Source organism: Triplophysa dalaica, chromosome 25, assembly GCF_015846415.1.
Source record: "Triplophysa dalaica isolate WHDGS20190420 chromosome 25, ASM1584641v1, whole genome shotgun sequence".
Classification (NCBI taxonomy): Eukaryota; Metazoa; Chordata; class Actinopteri; order Cypriniformes; family Nemacheilidae; genus Triplophysa; species Triplophysa dalaica.
In genome coordinates, this window is record NC_079566.1 from 2,723,489 (window position 1) to 2,741,170 (window position 17,682).

At 34.5% G+C, this 17,682-nt stretch overlaps 1 protein-coding gene across 1 annotated transcript; it reads right to left on the bottom strand.

Annotated features, from left to right (window-relative positions):
- Positions 1-4,614: 4,614 nt before the first annotated feature.
- LOC130415617 (T-cell differentiation antigen CD6-like) lies at positions 4,615-16,022 on the bottom strand. The gene is made up of 14 exons (XM_056741436.1): positions 15,933-16,022; positions 15,135-15,188; positions 14,357-14,626; positions 12,403-12,678; positions 11,961-12,272; positions 11,328-11,639; positions 10,814-10,879; positions 9,911-10,051; positions 8,916-9,032; positions 8,526-8,645; positions 8,274-8,348; positions 7,854-7,979; positions 6,837-6,929; positions 4,615-5,631 (listed from the first exon to the last, which is right to left on the bottom strand). Exons 1-14 carry the CDS (start codon positions 15,988-15,990, stop codon positions 5,507-5,509), a joined length of 2,145 nt encoding a protein of 714 aa, XP_056597414.1. The 5' UTR covers positions 15,991-16,022; the 3' UTR covers positions 4,615-5,506.
- Between the last annotated feature and the right edge of the window lie 1,660 nt (positions 16,023-17,682).

Sequence of the window (17,682 nt, forward strand, 5' to 3'; positions counted from 1 at the left end):
ATTACAGACATAACAGAAGAAATTACAGACAGAAAGTATAATCGTAACAGGTGAAATTACAGACATAACAGAAGAAAGTACAGATGTAACAGGATAAATTAAAGACATAACAGAAGAAATTAAAGACGTAACAGGATAAATTAAAGACATAACAGAAGAAAGTACAGATGTAACAGAAGAAATTAAAGACATAACAGAAGAAATTAAAGTCTTAACAGGATAAGTTAAAGACGTAACAGAAGAAATTAAAGATGTAACAGAAGAAATTAAAGTCATAACAGAAGAAATTAAAGTCGTAACAGAAGAAATTAAAGTCGTAACAGGATAAGTTAAAGACGTAACAGAAGAAATTAAAGACGTAACAGAAGAAAGTACAGATGTAACAGAAGAAATTACAGACATAACAGAAGAAATTAAAGATGTAACAGAAGAAATTAAAGACATAACAGAAGAAATTAAAGACGTAACAGAAGAAATTAAAGATGTCACAGAAAAAATAAAGATGTAACAGAAGCAATTAAAGACGTAACAGAAGAAATTAAAGACGTAACAGAAGAAATTACAGACGTAACAGAAGAAATTAAAGATGTAACAGAAGCAATTAAAGACGTAACAGAAGAAATCACAGACGTAACAGAAGAAATTAAAGACGTAACAGAAGAAATTACAGACGTGACAGAAGAAATTAAAGACGTAACAGAAGAAATCACAGACGTAACAGAAGAAATTAAAGACGTAACAGAAGAAATTAAAGACATAACAGAAGAAATTATAGTCGTAACAGGATAAGTTAAAGATGTAACAGAAGAAATTACAGACGTAACAGAAGAAATTACAGACATAACAGAAGAAATTACAGACATAACAGAAGAAATTATAGTCGTAACAGGATAAGTTAAAGATGTAACAGAAGAAATTAAAGACGTAACAGAAGAAATTAAAGACGTAACAGAAGAAATTACAGACGTAACAGAAGAAATTACAGACATAACAGAAGAAATTACAGACAGAAAGTATAATCGTAACAGGTGAAATTACAGACATAACAGAAGAAAGTACAGATGTAACAGGATAAATTAAAGACATAACAGAAGAAATTAAAGACGTAACAGGATAAATTAAAGACATAACAGAAGAAAGTACAGATGTAACAGAAGAAATTAAAGACATAACAGAAGAAATTAAAGTCTTAACAGGATAAGTTAAAGACGTAACAGAAGAAATTAAAGATGTAACAGAAGAAATTAAAGTCATAACAGAAGAAATTAAAGTCGTAACAGAAGAAATTAAAGTCATAACAGAAGAAATTAAAGTCGTAACAGGATAAGTTAAAGACGTAACAGAAGAAATTAAAGACGTAACAGAAGAAAGTACAGATGTAACAGAAGAAATTACAGACATAACAGAAGAAATTAAAGATGTAACAGAAGAAGTTAAAGACATAACAGAAGAAATTAAAGACGTAACAGAAGAAATTAAAGACGTAACAGAAAAAATAAAGATGTAACAGAAGCAATTAAAGACGTAACAGAAGAAATTAAAGACGTAACAGAAGAAATTAAAGATGTAACAGAAGCAATTAAAGACGTGACAGAAGAAATTAAAGACGTAACAGAAGAAATTAAAGACGTAACAGAAGAAATTAAAGACGTAACAGAAGAAATTACAGACGTGACAGAAGAAATTAAAGACGTAACAGAAGAAATCACAGACGTAACAGAAGAAATCAAAGACGTAACAGAAGAAATTAAAGACGTGACAGAAGAAATTAAAGATGTCACAGAAAAAATAAAGATGTAACAGAAGCAATTAAAGACGTAACAGAAGAAATTAAAGACGTAACAGAAGAAATTAAAGACGTGACAGAAGAAATTAAAGACGTAACAGAAGAAATCACAGACGTAACAGAAGAAATTAAAGACGTAACAGAAGAAATTAAAGATGTCACAGAAAAAATAAAGATGTAACAGAAGCAATTAAAGACGTAACAGAAGAAATTAAAGACGTAACAGAAGAAATTAAAGACGTGACAGAAGAAATTAAAGACGTAACAGAAGAAATCACAGACGTAACAGAAGAAATTAAAGACGTAACAGAAGAAATTAAAGACGTAACAGAAGAAATTACAGACGTGACAGAAGAAATTAAAGACGTAACAGAAGAAATCACAGACGTAACAGAAGAAATCAAAGACGTAACAGAAGAAATTAAAGACGTAACAGAAGAAAATAAAGACGTAACAGAAGAAATTAAAGACGTAACAGAAGAAATTAAAGACGTAACAGAAGAAATTAAAGTCTTAACAGGATAAGTTAAAGACGTAACAGAAGAAATTAAAGATGTAACAGAAGAAATTAAAGTCATAACAGAAGAAATTAAAGTCGTAACAGAAGAAATTAAAGTCATAACAGAAGAAATTAAAGTCGTAACAGGATAAGTTAAAGACGTAACAGAAGAAATTAAAGACGTAACAGAAGAAAGTACAGATGTAACAGAAGAAATTACAGACATAACAGAAGAAATTAAAGATGTAACAGAAGAAGTTAAAGACATAACAGAAGAAATTAAAGACGTAACAGAAGAAATTAAAGACGTAACAGAAGAAATTAAAGATGTCACAGAAAAAATAAAGATGTAACAGAAGCAATTAAAGACGTAACAGAAGAAATTAAAGACGTAACAGAAGAAATTAAAGATGTAACAGAAGCAATTAAAGACGTGACAGAAGAAATTAAAGACGTAACAGAAGAAATTAAAGACGTAACAGAAGAAATTAAAGACGTAACAGAAGAAATTACAGACGTGACAGAAGAAATTAAAGACGTAACAGAAGAAATCACAGACGTAACAGAAGAAATCAAAGACGTAACAGAAGAAATTAAAGACGTGACAGAAGAAATTAAAGATGTCACAGAAAAAATAAAGATGTAACAGAAGCAATTAAAGACGTAACAGAAGAAATTAAAGACGTAACAGAAGAAATTAAAGACGTGACAGAAGAAATTAAAGACGTAACAGAAGAAATCACAGACGTAACAGAAGAAATTAAAGACGTAACAGAAGAAATTAAAGATGTCACAGAAAAAATAAAGATGTAACAGAAGCAATTAAAGACGTAACAGAAGAAATTAAAGACGTAACAGAAGAAATTAAAGACGTGACAGAAGAAATTAAAGACGTAACAGAAGAAATCACAGACGTAACAGAAGAAATTAAAGACGTAACAGAAGAAATTAAAGACGTAACAGAAGAAATTACAGACGTGACAGAAGAAATTAAAGACGTAACAGAAGAAATCACAGACGTAACAGAAGAAATCAAAGACGTAACAGAAGAAATTAAAGACGTAACAGAAGAAAATAAAGACGTAACAGAAGAAATTAAAGACGTAACAGAAGAAATTAAAGACGTAACAGAAGAAATTAAAGACGTAACAGAAGAAAGGAAAGACGTAACAGAAGAAATTAAAGACGTAACAGAAGAAAGGAAAGACATAACAGAAGAAATTACAGATGTAACAGAAGAAATTAACAACATAAGAGAAGAAATTAAAGATGTAACAGAAGAAATTAAAGATGTAACAGAAGAAATTACAGACAGGAAGTATAATCGTAACAGGAGAAATTATAGACATAACAGAAGAAATTAAAGACGTAACAGAAGAAATTAAAGACGTAACAGAAGAAATTACAGACGTAACAGAAGAAATTAAAGACGTAACAGAAGAAATTAAAGACGTAACAGAAGAAAGGAAAGACGTAACAGAAGAAATTACAGATGTAACAGAAGAAATTAACAACATAAGAGAAGAAATTAAAGACGTAACAGAAGAAATTAAAGACGTGACAGAAGAAATTAAAGACGTAACAGAAGAAATTACAGACGTAACAGAAGAAATTACAGACGTAACAGAAGAAAGTACAGATGTAACAGATGGAATTAAAGACGTAACAGAAGAAAGGAAAGACGTAACAGAAGAAATTACAGATGTAACAGAAGAAATTAACAACATAAGAGAAGAAATTAAAGATGTAACAGAAGAAATTAAAGATGTAACAGAAGAAATTACAGACAGAAAGTATAATCGTAACAGGAGAAATTATAGAAGTACAGACACAACAATCTTAAACAGTAGTGTTAGATGAGTCCACTTTCATTGCTTTCATGCTTAGCACAATCCTGTAGGGTGATTAAAAGCAAATACTGTACAAAATGCCATTTCAGACATCACCTCAGACCACTGCTGTAGTTGGGGACTGGATAGTATTGACGGGTGTAATGTGCTCTTATACAGTTCATGTGTTAAGTCTGTGACTTCCCTTTTAACTTATTGCTTTCTCTAGTAGCTCTGAAAGCGGCTTGCACACTGTTAGTCCCTGTCACCAATAAGTTATCCATCATGTACTGTAGCAGAAAGGGGTTTGGTCCGGGGGTAATGTCTTTCAGGACAGAATGTACAAAAGAGAGGAGAACACAGCAGGGGAATCATTGAAACTTTCATTGACATCATATACTGTATATGATCAGGGGCCTGATGTATAAACTTTGCAATCGTCTGCTAACATATTGGGGTCTGCACAAATACACTTAGCATAAGTACATGCACACTGTATGGACTTATTATTAGAGATGTATTTATTTTTAAGGGATACAATTATTTTTAGGGATGTCTATACTATCAATGTGAAATCTCAGAGTGTATGATTTGTTTTAAATAGTTTGTGAATTTGGATATTTGAGAAATCATCTACCTATTATTTTGTTTTTAGTGAGTACTGCATCTGAATATATTTGATTGCCCCCGGTCTGTATGGCACAGCTGCAATACTTTTAGATATCATGTAATGTAAAATGTCAATATGTGATAGAAGTATCCTGCAGCGTGAGGTTCTATTACATCCGATACATCTGATTCATACTTAAGCAATGTTTTTCTTTCCCATTCATTCTCACAGTAAACCTTTTCCATTTTAACAGACGTCATTCTATTCTGACTTGTTTGACTAGTTACATTACCAGTGAAGCACATACACTATAAATGTATAGCTAGCAAACATATATGGCTAGCAAGATTTGGATTAAAATGAACAGATATAAAAAAAGAATGTGGCTCTATTATGTAGAGATATTGAAATGTACCAGTTGCAGCAAAAACTACACATGAATTCACTAAAATAATCATCACATTTGCAGTTTCAGATCTGAAAACATATTCAAGATCATAGCCGTCTACCATTTGATCATTTTGAAGTACTTGAAGTACACTTATAGTGTAATTATATTCAATGATTTCTTCTCTTACAACAGTAGATAACTGGACATCTTCAACTTATTAAAACAATTATCAGAAAGTTTGAGTGAAATACATAGAAGCATGGATACATGAACAAAGAAATGACATTAAAAGGTGGAATGATATGAAACGGTTCTCAGGAGTTTTGGACTGTAAAATACAGAAGTCATTATGACATCATAGTCTCTAGGATGCGTCGGCTGGTATCATTGGTCAGGTTTCTATTAGATAGTTGCCGATGTCATCGTAGTCACTTTCACAGGAGACGGCATCATTTTCATAGGTGACGGGAGAGTAGATGGGCGAATCCTCTCTACCGACGTCCCCATTGTCCAGTTCTGTCATTGAGAAGCCAAAGTACAGAATGACATTTCTTTTTTTCTACAAACCTAAGATGACAGTTTTTCTCGATTGCTAACACACAATACATGAAACAATTCACCCTTTTCTGACAACTATAAACACATTCTCAAAACAATACACCAACTTGTACAACACCCCACTCACACAGCCTCAGTATGCAAAGGTTTGACCATGTTCTCATTCAGAAAACATAAACACACAATATAATGAACTGAAGTGTCAAGATGTAAACTCAAATAGCACACATTTATCCATCAGTAAACATCAGTAAACAGTAAACATATATCGATCAGAACCTCAGGGTCATGTCAACAGGAGCACACGTATTTGTGCATCCTAGAATCATCTACTGGGCTTTATACTACTTACTGTAAACATACAGTATCATCACACTACACACTTTTCACTATCCTGTATCCAGTATAAACTGTAGCACGTGTAACACCTTCAAATTTGTGATTGTCAAGTTAGCAAATGTGCCTTTGTAGCCTTTTTTACCTGTTCAGCATGTTTGCAGAAATTTGTTTACTTTTACGTAATTTGGGCCAAAGGTTCACAAAATGCCATATTTTTTTACATTGCCTCCTCTTTTGTTTTCTCTATCTACTCTGTTAGTCGCTTTGGAGAAAAGCATCTGCTAAATGACTGAACATAAATATTGTTTGTGCAGTTGTGTTCTGTATTGTGTTACAGGACCAGTTCATATTGTTCTTTGTTTTTTAAACTGTTCTTGTCTTGTAAGATCATCTTCATCTACTTTACAGTAGTGCAATGTTTTTTTATATTTTTTTTCTAAAGCTCGTTCTTGCACTTTGCCCACTTGCAATCTGCACTCTTTAATTTTGAACACTAAACACTAAACACTAAACTGTCAAATTATTCTTGAATCTCAATAAGAGGTTTTAGTAACAGTTTGAATGGATAGTCTAAGAGTCTAAGAGAATTGATAGTGTGAGTGTTTTTGAGGGCTTGTGTGTCATATCTGAGGGAAAAGTTGTTTTTTCAGCAAGCGTGTTATTGGCTCAGATGTTATGGATTTGTGCTCACTGTTTTGAGAATACGTGGCATAATTTCAAGAAATGTATTTAAGCACTCGAGAAAAACTGTAAGAATTACAGAGTACGTGCAGTTCAGTTTATGGCACAGTTTTGTGAAATATTTGTTGTTTGCAGATACACACCCTGGTAGCCGATGGCAGAATCCGTTGGGTGGTCCAGGCAGGATTTCACAGAATCTTGCATCGAGAAGTCCTCAGTAAGGTGTGTTCCGTTATCTTATATAACATTAGAGAAGGTCAGAATTGGAAAGCTGTATCTAGACCATTACTGCATATCAACATTCTCGGTTGTCACTTTTGCTTTAAGTAATGAAAATAATGTGATTATTTACCCCTTACGTCATTGTGTCAAACCAAACTATTTAATGACTTCATTTAAATTTCACAAAACATTAAACAAGACATGCTTACTTTTATTCAAAGGAACGTGTTTATACAGTCCAAGAAAAGTTGTTGAACGAACTTAATTAAATTAAGGAAAACTTTTCCACAAAATTGACTTACATTACTCCAACAAAATCTAATTTGTTTGAAACGATTCTTTATAATCTTGTTGTATGAACTTAATTTTTTTAGTAGTCCTGATTAAATTAATTTGTGTCATGCATATTTTACTTAAAAACAGTATAAAAAAATCTATTTTATTGATAAGATAATTTTAATGAAACATTTATTTTTATTATACATTTTCAACATTAATTACAGGTTACTTCATTTAATTTCAATAAGAAGATATTGAGGTAATAGAACTTATAGGAGATGCAAATACACGATTGTAAGTTCCCACGAGCTAACCAAAGGCAACACTTTTCTGAACAATGGTTACCACAAAACTCAAAAATATACACTAACAAGTGTTTCATTTTACTGGAAAATGCATAAAATAACACTTATTTAAGAAAATAACTATAATACGCAAAGCATGCTGAGAAATATAAATCCTCTGCCCAATTGTAACTGTTTAATGTTAACACAACACAACTCCTTTATGTTGTCCCATCATGAATGGATTCAGTTATGAATAAACATAAAAAAAATCATGTTGTGACCAAATTTTCCAAAAGTTGTGATGATTTAACTTAAGCAAGTTAAGTAAATTGAACAAGCAGCAAAAAAGTGTACATGAACGCTTTTGTATACCTGCATCGATTAGTCCTGTATTCTCATAGCAGTCAGTAAACTCCAGTGAGCACAGGTCCTTCTCATTTGTATCTGCGGTCTCATTACATTCTTCTGATGAGGTGGAGGACGACTCAAATGAGTCCACTGTGAGAAGATGAGACTGACATTATAATACTCGCCGTAAGGCCTAAATGAGGACTTTAATGTATAGAACCGATCACAGTGTTGAACTGAAATATACCTCCTTGAGTCTTTGAATTTTTTAACATTTAATGAAGTCATTATCTCAAAACACTTTTAGTGACTGGCGGGTTTGCTATAAAAAACTCAGTCAGAGAAAATCTTAATCGTGATTACTAGACTGACTACCATCAAGTTATTACATTTTTAACGTATAATATATCTAAACAATTGGTAAATAAAACCTTAAGGGCTTACCTTCTTCAGTCACACTGTTTAGATTTGCGGCCTTGACTTTGGGAGTTTTGCCGTCCGCACTATACCGCATTGAATCTATATAAGTGATGAGAGGTAAGAATGGTTACACAATTCTGTTTAACCGTCTAGTTTCCGTCTCACTCATTCTGAGGATCTGCAGAGAAATTCATTCTCGTGTGGATTTAATAAGAATATTCTTACTAACATGCTGATATTCTTCCTTCAATATTATCTCTCTCATTGATGACTTACTTTGAAATGTGGACAGAGGAAAACCCGCTTCCGGACTGATATCATGTTGCTCATAATCTGTATCGTACGATCCACTTTCAACACTACTCTGAGGCCAGATACGCTGAGAGATTATGGGAACTGCAAGCACAGAGAACATTGGTAAAGTAAACTGGTTGATTCTGATGAGCCTCTCTCATATAGGAAATTTCGGGTACTTTTCTTTAAAACAAGGACAAAATATGAGATTTTATGGAATTTTAATATAAAAGCGGGTACTATTACGGCTAGTCAGCGAACTACACAGTAGAGACATTGTATATCAGAAAATAATGTAACACCTTACAACATATTTTGACCAATCAGAAGTGAGCGTTCAGTGACTGTGTATACATGAGGTCACTTACTCACCCACAGACTCACTGCAGTTGTTTGTGACTTTGACAAGATGGACAGAATCTCTGTAGTTATTTTCCTCTGATTCTGGGGCAGTCTGAAGGTTTGCAAACTTCTGCTGGACCTCAACAGCTACCAGTGACAAAAAACACACAGTATCTTCTAAATCTACACACATCTATAAAATATACTTAAGTCCATTGACATTGAACGATAAAACGATGCTGAAGAGCAACACTTACTATATACTCGACCAATTCATCTTAAAATATATTACACATTTTCAAATAATTTTTGGGCAATGTTGTGCCTCTATTGAACTCAGGTCACCAGAGTCATGTTATCGCTACATATAAGTTGGAGCGTTTTGACATTAGTTTCATATAAAAATAAAAGATATCGGCTGGGTTTCGCAGACAAGGCTTAGCTAATGCCAGGACTATGCCTTGGTAAAGTCACTCTTATGAAAATGCTTCAAAAAAAAATTTCTGGTGTGCATCTTGAGAGAAAACAATGGCACTGACATATTTTATTATATTTCAGGGCAAGTTATTTTCAGTTTTCAAAGCTCAAATATTAATTTTAGTCTGACGCTGGTCATAAGCCTTGTCTGTGAAACCGGGCAACAAAATATAACAAATAATGCAAAAGTCCTTTACAACAAAATTTTACAGTCACAAGAAAGTGCCATAACAGTCAAGAGAACTAAAGCTTAATAACATTGAAAAGGTTTTGAAGAATTCACTTGCAAAAACAGACAACTCCATTTTTTTAAATGTTCAGAAATCATGTCTTTTTATTCTGCATTCCAAGTAATGTCAATCAAACTGCAGTAAGGTTGTTGTTATGAGGTTATAATAACTCAAAATATACAGCTAACAAGCACAGTTAAGCACAACTAAATAAAAAACATGATTTTTGCAAATGAACTCTTCAATTTAGCAACACTCAAAATTGAAAACTGAAAGAGTTTCGCTGTATATTGTGCCGAGCTTAAGGTTTGTATGCACCTTTCTTCTTCTTCTTAGCATGCCGACACAGGATGATGTTGGTGATTATCGCAGTGAGAAGCAACAACGCCAGGACCAAACACCCTATTTGTTCTGGAGATAGGTCTAAGAATCCTGACACAATGATATTTTTTGTTGTCACTGAAATAAAAAGAAAACATTTGTCTGAATGTGATAATAGTCATTTTGATCTTCTCAACATCTGCGTCTGTTGTTACAAATGACTTGTGCTGAAGAAACACAACCAGTAACGTCTAAAATGTACACATCCCCCTGTTGACCTGCATTTGCTTTATTACAGCATATATAGTATTGTGAGCTTTATATTGCATTATATTGAATGTTTTTTGTGAAGACTGGTTAAATGATGACTGAATGGTTGAAATATGCCTTTAACACAGTAGCTAAGGGATGTAACAATATTATCAATTTCATGGTATCACAATAGCAACATTGTCTCAATATTATCATGATCGCTTGACTGTATGAAACGATAGGTCTTCAAGGTCTTTTAACATAGAGAATGTTAAACAATATATTAGATATTATCTCTGTCAAGGTCCAGCTGGTGCACTATTTTATAATATGGAGTTTTCTCATACTATACCCCATACCATAAAGAAACAGTTATGATTAGAAAATAAAGAAAAGAGGACAGGATATGACATGGTTCATTTCTACATCATTGCAATGTTCAATAATTGTTTACTAAACACTTATTTTAGATTTTGATATTGTTACATCTGCTAATATAGTGTACAAGTCCCCTCATTTAACCTTTACATCCTGTAAACTGTTGTAAACTGACATCAGTTCTTAGGTTAGTGGTAAATTAACATCCCACAAACAAGAAACTATTAAGAGAATGCCTATTTTCCTTTTATTGGATGAGTTTGAGATCACCTGGTGTTGTTGTTGTGATGTTTGGCTGTGGACTGGTGTGGATCTGGACAGGCATACCAAGAGAGTCTACAAAAGAAACACACATCTTAGATTTAACTTTAGCACCCTGTCTGCACTTTTAACTTGACTGGATTACAGAGCAAACAACATCCATAACATTAAATAGGTCATTGTCAGAAAACAGAGTGTTGTGTATGGTGTGTTAACCCATTTCTTACCACTGGATGACATCATAAAAACACAGAAAGGAAAAACTAAAGCTTGTAAAACAAATACTACAAACAAGTCAGGTGTGAAAACAGATCGAATTATAGGTGTATCATTCCAAAAGTGTGACAGTATTGAAATAATGTAGAGTTTTAGGTTTACTAAAGGGTTGACTATTCTGGAATGCCAATGCAGTTATGTAGACCACTAATCTAAATCTAATATCATCTTAAACACTGGGAATGACCAAAAAAACAACACATTTCAGCAAATTTTAGCCAAAAAAAAACAATCAGTATTTACTTACTGTTACAAATCAGTCCAGCAGCCTTTGATTCTTTGCACAGATATGGGTGATTCGTAATTTCCTTACACTGCCAGAGATTTTTATTAGTCTTTTCACAATAAAAAAACCAGCGTGTTTCATTTTTGTGCATGAACGGAGGCTCAAAAGCTGTGAATTCCCTGACTGCCCCACACTTTAACATGTCACAGGCCATTGCAGCTTCTTCCTTCTGCCAGCACGTGTCACACACCGTCCCCCATGTCCCATTACGGTGGAACTCCACTCTTCCAGAGCAGCGGTCCAGACCTCCCGTCAGTCTCAGAGCCTTGTACTCTGAATGAGTCAAGTGATGAATAGAGAAATCCAAAAACACATGCAAAGAAGAAAGACACTATTTGATCCAAATTTATGTGCTGATCTGATTTGCTAGCGAAGTATCTCATGACATAAACAAATGGTGCGGGAATGCATATTTCTTGACATTTCAATTCTTCTCTGTTAAATTAAGACCAACATTTGGATTTGTCCCTTTTGCACCCAACCACAGAAAAATCCAGCATTGTATAGACTGTACTCTGTACTGTATAGACTTGTTTTTCATGCTGTTCATATTTCAAAAAAGGTTTTGCTTTGATGTGGTTTCATAGCACGTACCTGAGCACACTACACCTGCGTCCTCCTTATGCCCGCAGTCGTGATCCTGTGATATTGCCGGACATTCCCACAAGTTTCTCTCTCTCCCAGTGCAGTTGAGTTCATCCAGGTGAACAGGTCCTGTGCCCTGACCGTACGGCTCACCCGTCCCACTGACAGACACAGCGTATCCACAGCCCAGCTGTGCACAAACCACGTCTGCGTCCTTCTCATCCCAGCCATCATCGCACACTGTGCCCCAAGATCCCCTCCATACCTCTACACGCCCCCCGCAGCGGTGACCACCCCCAACCAACCGCACTGCAGCATTACCTGAGGAGCCAGTGAGCACATTTCACCGTTTAAACATTTTAGACATTTCACTGCAAGTTCTGCAGAAAAAGTATGTAACAGCATCGTAACGTCTAAAATCTTTTCATAAAGAAATCAGTTTGTGACTCACCGCACTGAAGTTCAGAGAGGAGTGAGCAGTCAGAGCTTGTTATCTCAGTGCAGTGCTTTAAATGATAGTCTTGATAAACACAGTTTGTTAAACAGGTTTTATTTATTCCAGCACTGCTCTGAGTGAGATTGTAGGGCTCTCCACAGCCCAGCTGATGGCATATGTCTCTGGACACATTCTGAACAACATCTGCAGCCAGAAACACTGAGGATTCACTGTCTGGAGATTTGATAGTCCAGGAACATGACCTGTGTGCCTGAACCACAAAGGGAGAACCTAGTAATGGTAAAAGAAGAGGACGAACATCTTTATCAGCATACTCATAGTGCATAGTGTGTAATGCTAAAGAACATTTTAATGATCACATTTATTGGCAACACTATCTGTTAACATTACTGAATTTATTAGCAATAAACTAAACAAATAAACAACGAGCTTTGTCACGATTCAGTCCGTGTTCCCCTGTGTTTTGTACTTTTAGTTTGTAGTTTTAGTTGTTTGATTTCCTGTTTCCTGTGTAGTCCTGTGTAGTTCTTTTATGCATTGATTCTATGTTCATCGTTGGCTCCTTGTATTTTTTTGTTATCTCATTTTCCCAGTGTGTTTAAGTCCTTGTGTTTCAGTTGTAGGTGGTCAGTCATTGTTGCATGTTGCCTATTGTTCCTTGTCACATATTTTGCATTACCTTGTTTCATTTCTGTCTTAATAAATATTTACGGCATGTGGATCCACTGTCTCGCCTGACATATGTTACAGCAAAAGTACCAATGTTTAATATAGATCAATATTAGCTGATACTAAAGCATTTGTTAATTAACAATTAGTCATGTCGTCACAATATTCAATATTTCACTTTGTTTAGCCATGCACTTATAACCCAAGTACTGTGCTGGTTTACATCAACTGCGCTATTTCTATTTTCTTTTGATTTTATTATTTATATACATTCACACATTTTAAATAGTTTTTTATCTTTTAAATTCCGAAGTTGAATTTGGAATTTTAAATAATTTAGTTTTTAAAGATGCATCATGTATTCCATAACTCCCTATTCAATCATTTTAAGTTTAGCACTTTGAATTACACTGTGTATGAAATTTGCTATATAAATAATCTTACCTAGTGTCACGCAAAGAAAAATGTAAAATATATAATTTTATTAACAAACATTTTTGACATGAAATTCTATTTAAATTTAAAAAATCAGCATGCCCCCATTCATCACTGCTATATGTAAATGAATAACCATTTTGTTCTTTTTCATAAAAGCAAAATTTGAAACATATACTTGCAGGTTCCTTTTTAATGCGTGTTAAAGTGAAATGACGTTTCCTGTGAAATAGTATTCAACAATTCAAATTATAAATAAAATAATAAAAAGTTTTTTATTGTTCAAGTTTATTATTATGTACAATTTACAATGCTACTGAGTCTTTTTACATGACTGACTGTAAACTTTCCAAATATTTTTTTGTTTGTCATGACAAAAAGATCTGTTAATTTTTAACATATTGTTCGTGTCATGTTATTTAAAACAAAACGTGTTGTTTTGTGTTAAATGTAAAACAAAGTGTGGTTGTCGCAGAAATTATATTATACACACGTGTCTGTTGTCCTTAACTGAAAATGTGTTGTTTTAACTCAACAGTTTTGTGGTCCACGTCATGTAAAATATACAGATACAACAAAGTCTATTTTACATAATGAAATAATAAAATTTCAATCCGTGGGCATCTCATCTTTTAAAATGGCTTATGCTGGTAGTTATGAGTCATTTATTGCGTTAATCGGTTATGATTATTTTATGACTTAATTCTGTGTTGTGTACTTTCTTCATTTGAATTTTTTTATCTGTTATTGTTTGTTTGTAGAGCGTTGGGTCTCATAAAAGCGCATTATAAATAAAATGTATTATACTTTATTATCATATTAAAAGTGAACGGATTTGGCTTACCACAGACAACCTCAGAGAGCGTCTTGCAGCCATTTCTCACAGCCTCACTGCAGTTGAGTTCAGTGTTGTGGTACAAACAGCCTGTGAGACAAGTATTGTTTAACCCTTCGTCTCTTGTCCTGATTTTATACACATCTCCACATCCCAGAGACAGACAGATCTCAGAGGAAAGCCTCATAATCTCTTCTGGGACTATCATGGTTGTCTTTTCTTCAGAGCTGCTCAGGGTCCAGGAGCACCATCCAGAACGCTCATTTAATTCAGACAGAACTAAAATAAGAAAGATACGTAACATAAATGATCAGTTTACAAAAATATTAAGTGTTTATTGTTCGTTCAAGAAGAGGCTTAAAGAATTTACACACTTCTTTTTACAATTGCTATTATTAATGGTCACAAGTTTGAAAGTGTCACTGTTTTTTAAACATATCATTTCAACAAACCATACATTCACAATAATCAGAACAAAGGTGTTTCAGAAATGTTTTTGCTGTATTAAAACAGCATGCAGCTGAATGAATTGTTCTGACTGTGTGTTAGATGTGGCACCTGTTATTGAGCAACAAAGGCAAACACAGTGGAAGTGAGCACATTTGCAGCCTTTCAATAATGAGTGCATCACCACGCTGCATTTCCCCACATCCTGTTTCTCACTTTAAAATTCAAAATGAGAAAATATCCTTGTACTGTACAGTACTGAACACTTCTTAAACAAAAAGCATGATTTTACCATTTATTAATAACGCATGAATGTGTTTGGTTTGACCAGAAAACTTACATTTTATATTGACTGCGACATTTGGATGCTTTGCAGATATGAGATTGTTACGTCCTGAAAAACCAAAGAATAAATCAATGTCCTGAAACAATAATAAATTAACATTGCATGGTTTCTTTGCATTCTTTTTTTGCATTTTACAAAAACAGCATTTTGTCTTTTCTTGTAACCAATATATCATTTTAGAACACAACAGAAAATGATCAAACGAAAGTGAAGTCACATATGTCGTACGCATACATAATTATATTAACAGCACCATTCTAAGATTCTTTATATATATTCATTCCACATTTTAGAGTAAACTCATCAAAAATATGTGTATTAAATGTAACTTTGGAGATTACACAGTGCATAAAATCGAGAAGAAATTATACCCTGTGCCTATTTATTTGTCAAACAAATACTAGAATAACGACAAAATTACAAAATGATCTCAAAATGACCTGTTTTAAAACAGGTGTTCAAAAACAATGATAAAACACACAAGCACATGTGTATTAATCTTTTTTTATTTAAAATATATTGATCATTTATTGTATTGCTATTTAATTTTGGTAAATGATACATTTGATTAAAATGTACATATTTATTGAAATATACATAAAAACTGTAAAACATAAATAATGTAGGCCTTAACGTAGAGTTGATTTTTATACAATACAATGTGAACCAATTTGTGAAACATATAAGCTACCTCTATCAACAAAAGAAATCTTATCTATATAGTAATTACACAACATAACAGACAGATGATAAAAGTAACTTAAATAAAATGTATGCAAATGATTGTATTACCCAGCCAGAGCCATAGAGAGATGATTGGCAGGAGTGTCATGATCTTTAGAGCCCCCATTCTTCATGAGCCGAATGAACTTCAGAGTTTTACCCTCTGATGATAAATAAAGGAAGTGATGCTTTATCAACCATCCACGTGTAGCACTCATGAAAAACGTGAATCTTTTACTGTCAAACATTTGTATTGTGATTTAAATATCAGGGTAATTGAGATAAATATGAACAAATTAAGAAATATTTGTCTTTTTTCCTAAAAATGTGTTAACATACAGTATGTGTAACATATAAAGCTCATTTACATTTCATTCATTGTGTTACATCTGGAAATATGTGGATGTGTGGAAATATATATCTTGTATAGCTGCACAAACAAGCTTTAACATGCACTAATATTGAATTATTTGTGTTCAAACTGAATTTTCTAGCAAGCATTATAACGAACCCTCTGTCCTGTTTAAGACCACTCATAAGGGGTCAATTGTACATGTTGCTTGTGTTTAATGTTGAATGTAACTCAGATATGTTTAATGTAGTACTTAAACATACAAAAGTGCATTCTGCCTCTCCTAGCTGAAAAGTAAATACCATTCCAAACTGCAGCCTGAGATTCTTAAATGCTTCCATTTGCTCCAGCTTCACTTAAAAACCAACAACTAATAGGATAATGCAATATTATTTGTATGGGTAATTTGCATTATATTGTTATGATATAAATATAATTTTTACTTTAAAAACTGTTTGAAAATAAAATACTTAATAGTCAATTACAGTTAAATGAAAATGTCTTGGTTACGTATGTAACCTCAGTTCCCTGATGGACGGAACGACACGTTGTGTCGAGAACGACAGATGGGTTCGCCCTTGAGAACCAATCAACTTTGACTACTATAGGAAAGAACACTGAAATTTGGCAGTATTTGGGTAAGAAGGGAGGTTGGTGAGATACCTGTTCTTAGCCATATGTTTGGGTAAGAAGAGAGGTAGATAGCACACTGACCCAACCTACTGGAGGGTGGAAAGGTGCTTTCGCAGGCATACGCCCCCCCCGGATGCCAGTCCTACATGTCGCCACGTAGAAAGTGGGCTGACACCGGGTTTACGCGCAGGTTGTTAACCCTTGCTAAGGTGTTAGGGCATAGCTAAACAGATGTCTGCTAGGGAGGCGCTTCTGGCCAGTGCCCAGGAGGTGGCTATACCCCATGCGGAGTGAGCCCCTGCCAATGGGCATGGGCGATTCTGAGATTGGTGCGCCAGCCTCTGCTTGGAGACAGCCTTCCCCTTCTGCTGTCCTCACAGACACGGAGCTGGTCAGAGCTTCTGAGCTCTGCGTGCGGTCCGGATAGAGGCGCAATGCATGCGCTGGACACAACACGAATCGGGTTTGGTCTTCCTCCCCGATGGGGAGCGCCTTCAAGTTCCCCACTTTGCCCCGGAAGGGAGTAGTGGGAACTTTTTGGGCACGCATCCGGGAATTCAAGGCAATCCGTGGACACGGAGGATGCTCGGAGGACCTCTACCCTCTCGAAGGAAGCGAGCGCCATCAGGAGGGCTGTCTTACTCGGGTCAGGAAGATCGGAACCTCCAAGGGGCTCTTGGAACCTCTTGGGACCCACGTTAGGGTCCCAAGAGGTTTTGGAGCGGAGATGAGGCGGATTCCGTCCTTTCGCGCCCCTTAGGAACCTGGCGACCAGGTCATGTCATCCTAGAAACTTTCCATCAACTGAGTCGTGATGAGTGGCGATAGCGACTA

Bases quoted from the DNA above. Each gene is read 5' to 3' on its own strand.
- LOC130415617 (XM_056741436.1), bottom strand. From the start codon at position 15,990: ATGGGGGCTCTAAAGATCATGACACTCCTGCCAATCATCTCTCTATGG. The intron at 8,349-8,525 runs GTAAGTCATCAA...TCACTTATATAG, and splicing joins TCCTCTGTCCACATTTCAAA to ATTCAATGCGGTATAGTGCG. The intron at 6,930-7,853 runs GTATACAAAAGC...ATGTTATATAAG, and splicing joins TACAGGACTAATCGATGCAG to ATAACGGAACACACCTTACT.